Genomic DNA, 2321 nt, shown 5'->3' on the forward strand with positions numbered 1-2321 from the left:
TTATCCAGGCTGAATGTTTGGCGATGCATACATTTCATATATATGCTTCTTATTATTCATTACCGGTGGCACACCAAAACAGAAACATGAGGAGAAACACTGGCGGAGGATTGAAACGCGTACTTTATCGAGCACTTACTAATTCTCTCCGACCCAATTCTTCACCACCTCGTCTAGTGCAGTTGTGGCAGCACCACCCTCACGAAGGCCCTCCGCAGCAGCCTTCTTCAGCTCCGCCACCTTCGCCCTAACCGCAGCACCCTTCCCTTCCCCAGCCATCAGCTCCCTCACCGCCGCTGCGATCGTCTTCTTCTCCTTCATCTCAGGCAACCGTATCGCCGCCCCAACCCCCTCCGACAGCATCACCGCGTTCAGCCGCTGCTCGGCGTACAGCGGCCACGCCACCATCGGCACGCCATGAACAAGGCTCTCCAACGTGGAGTTCCAGCCACAGTGCGTCAAGAACCCTCCCGTGGCCTCGTGGACCAGCACCTCTATCTGCGGAGCCCATGAGGGTAGCAAGAGCCCCACGTCCTTCGTCCTCTCGACGAACCCTTCGGGGAGGTACGCGAAGGGATCCTTCTTGCTCTCGGAGTCGTAGTAGTTGCCGCTCAACGAACCATCGTCGCTCGGGCTCCGCACCACCCACAGGAAGTGTTGTCCGCTGAGCTCCAGACCGAGCGCGAGCTCCCGCATCTGCTCCGCCGGCAGAGCGCCGCCGGAGCCGAACGAGACGAAGATGACTGACCTGGCCGGCTGCCGGTCGAGCCACTCTAGGCACGCCGCGCGAGGTGGTTGAGGCGCCGTGTCGCTGGCATGACTGGTGCTATTATCTGATGATGTCAGGATTAGCGGACCTATATGATACACCGGCGGCCGGCCAGGCTTCGGCTGGCGAAGCACCGCGGCGACCTCCGGCTCGGCGGCGTCGAAGGAGTTCACGAGGATGGCATCGGATTCGAGGAAGCGCTCGGCGAGGTGGACCATCAGACTGTAAGCCGGGCTCGACCTGTCCTGGAGCGGCGAGATGACGTCTGGCCCCGGGATCGGCACGCACCCCGGCAGCCGCACCGGCTCGGCCAGGTCCCGGAACTCGCCGGGGACGGAGACGACGAGCTCGGGGAGGTGGAGCATGAGAGTGAGGGCGTGGAGGCTGCCGGGGAAGAAGAGGCACCTCCTCCCCACCATCCCGGCGTCGCGCGCGATGTCGAAGGCGTCGATGCCGAAGAAGTCGGTGACGAACGCCATCAGCCGCGTGGTCCGCCTCATCTCCGCGAGGATGTTGGCAAGGGCCGGGAGGGAGCGCGCGCATTCCTCGGACATGAGCGTCTCGATGAGGGCGTCGTGGGGCAGGTCGGAGAGGTCGACGGGCGGGAGCGTCTCGTTGGAGACGCAGGGCGGGAGGGAGGCGAGGAAGGCGCGCTGCGTGGCGGACGCCGTGGACGCGAAGGTGAGGAGCGTGGCCGTGGCGCCGTGCCGCGCGGCGAGGCGCTTGGCCAGCTCCGCCAGCGGGATCAGGTGGCCCATCCCCGGCGTCGCCAGCATTGCCACGTGCGGAGGGCCGTCCTTCATCGTCGTCGTGCTCGTGGTGTCTTCGGAGCGTTCTCGAGATGGTGATCTCACACGGTGTTCTTCGGCCCTGGAGATGGAGGTTTTCGTGGTGAGAGCTAGTGTGATGTGCCTGTAGTTCAGTAGTTGGTTTTGTAGGTAAGAGCCGGGTGTAGTGTCGATTATGGACTTACAGTGCGTCGAGTGGTTGGTAGTGGAAGCATGAAAAGAGGGGGGCTGCTATCTCCCCGACCAATCAGTCAATAAAGTTGTAAAGGTGCTTCAAGCAGGATAACAGTAAAGGATCTTATCAATCATTAAAAAATCTGCCCCGAATCTTTCTGTGCGCTTGGGGTGCTTTTTTGATACCGATAGAATTCAGATATTTTTAGTCGGATATCCATATTTTTTATTGAATACGAATTCAACTGTTTTCGAATACGAACACAAAATGAATAGTTCGAATATGAATTCACATTCGGATATTTACTAAATTGAAATTATACCGACCAACTAATTTTTTGATTGATGATTTTGGAATATCAAAATCATTTTGCAAGCAGAGAATAAAGTATGACTATATAACACATGTAAACAAAGATACATAGTTCAGAATAAAATATTTATCAATAAATATTTCAATAATTAAGTGTATTAATACTAAATAAATAATAAAAATAAGTAAATATTTTAATGAACAAATAAATAAAGGATAAAAATGATTTATAAATCAATAAACAAGTAAAATATGGCACTAAAAATTAATTTACAAC

At 54.7% G+C, this 2321-nt stretch overlaps 1 protein-coding gene across 1 annotated transcript; it reads right to left on the reverse strand.

Moving 5' to 3' along the window:
• LOC117833599 (UDP-glycosyltransferase 72B3) lies at window positions 1-1704 on the reverse strand. The gene has a single exon (XM_034713161.2). The coding sequence runs from the start codon at window positions 1570-1572 to the stop codon at window positions 139-141; it is 1434 nt and encodes a 477-aa protein (XP_034569052.1). The 5' UTR covers window positions 1573-1704; the 3' UTR covers window positions 1-138.
• Window positions 1705-2321: the final 617 nt, after the last annotated feature.

The sequence above is a fragment of the Setaria viridis genome, chromosome 8 (assembly GCF_005286985.2).
Source record: "Setaria viridis chromosome 8, Setaria_viridis_v4.0, whole genome shotgun sequence".
In the NCBI taxonomy this organism is placed as follows: Eukaryota; Viridiplantae; Streptophyta; class Magnoliopsida; order Poales; family Poaceae; genus Setaria; species Setaria viridis.

Excerpts from the sequence above, each read along its gene's own strand:
- LOC117833599 (XM_034713161.2), bottom strand. The coding sequence starts at position 1,572 with ATGAAGGACGGCCCTCCGCACGTGGCAATGCTGGCGACGCCGGGGATG.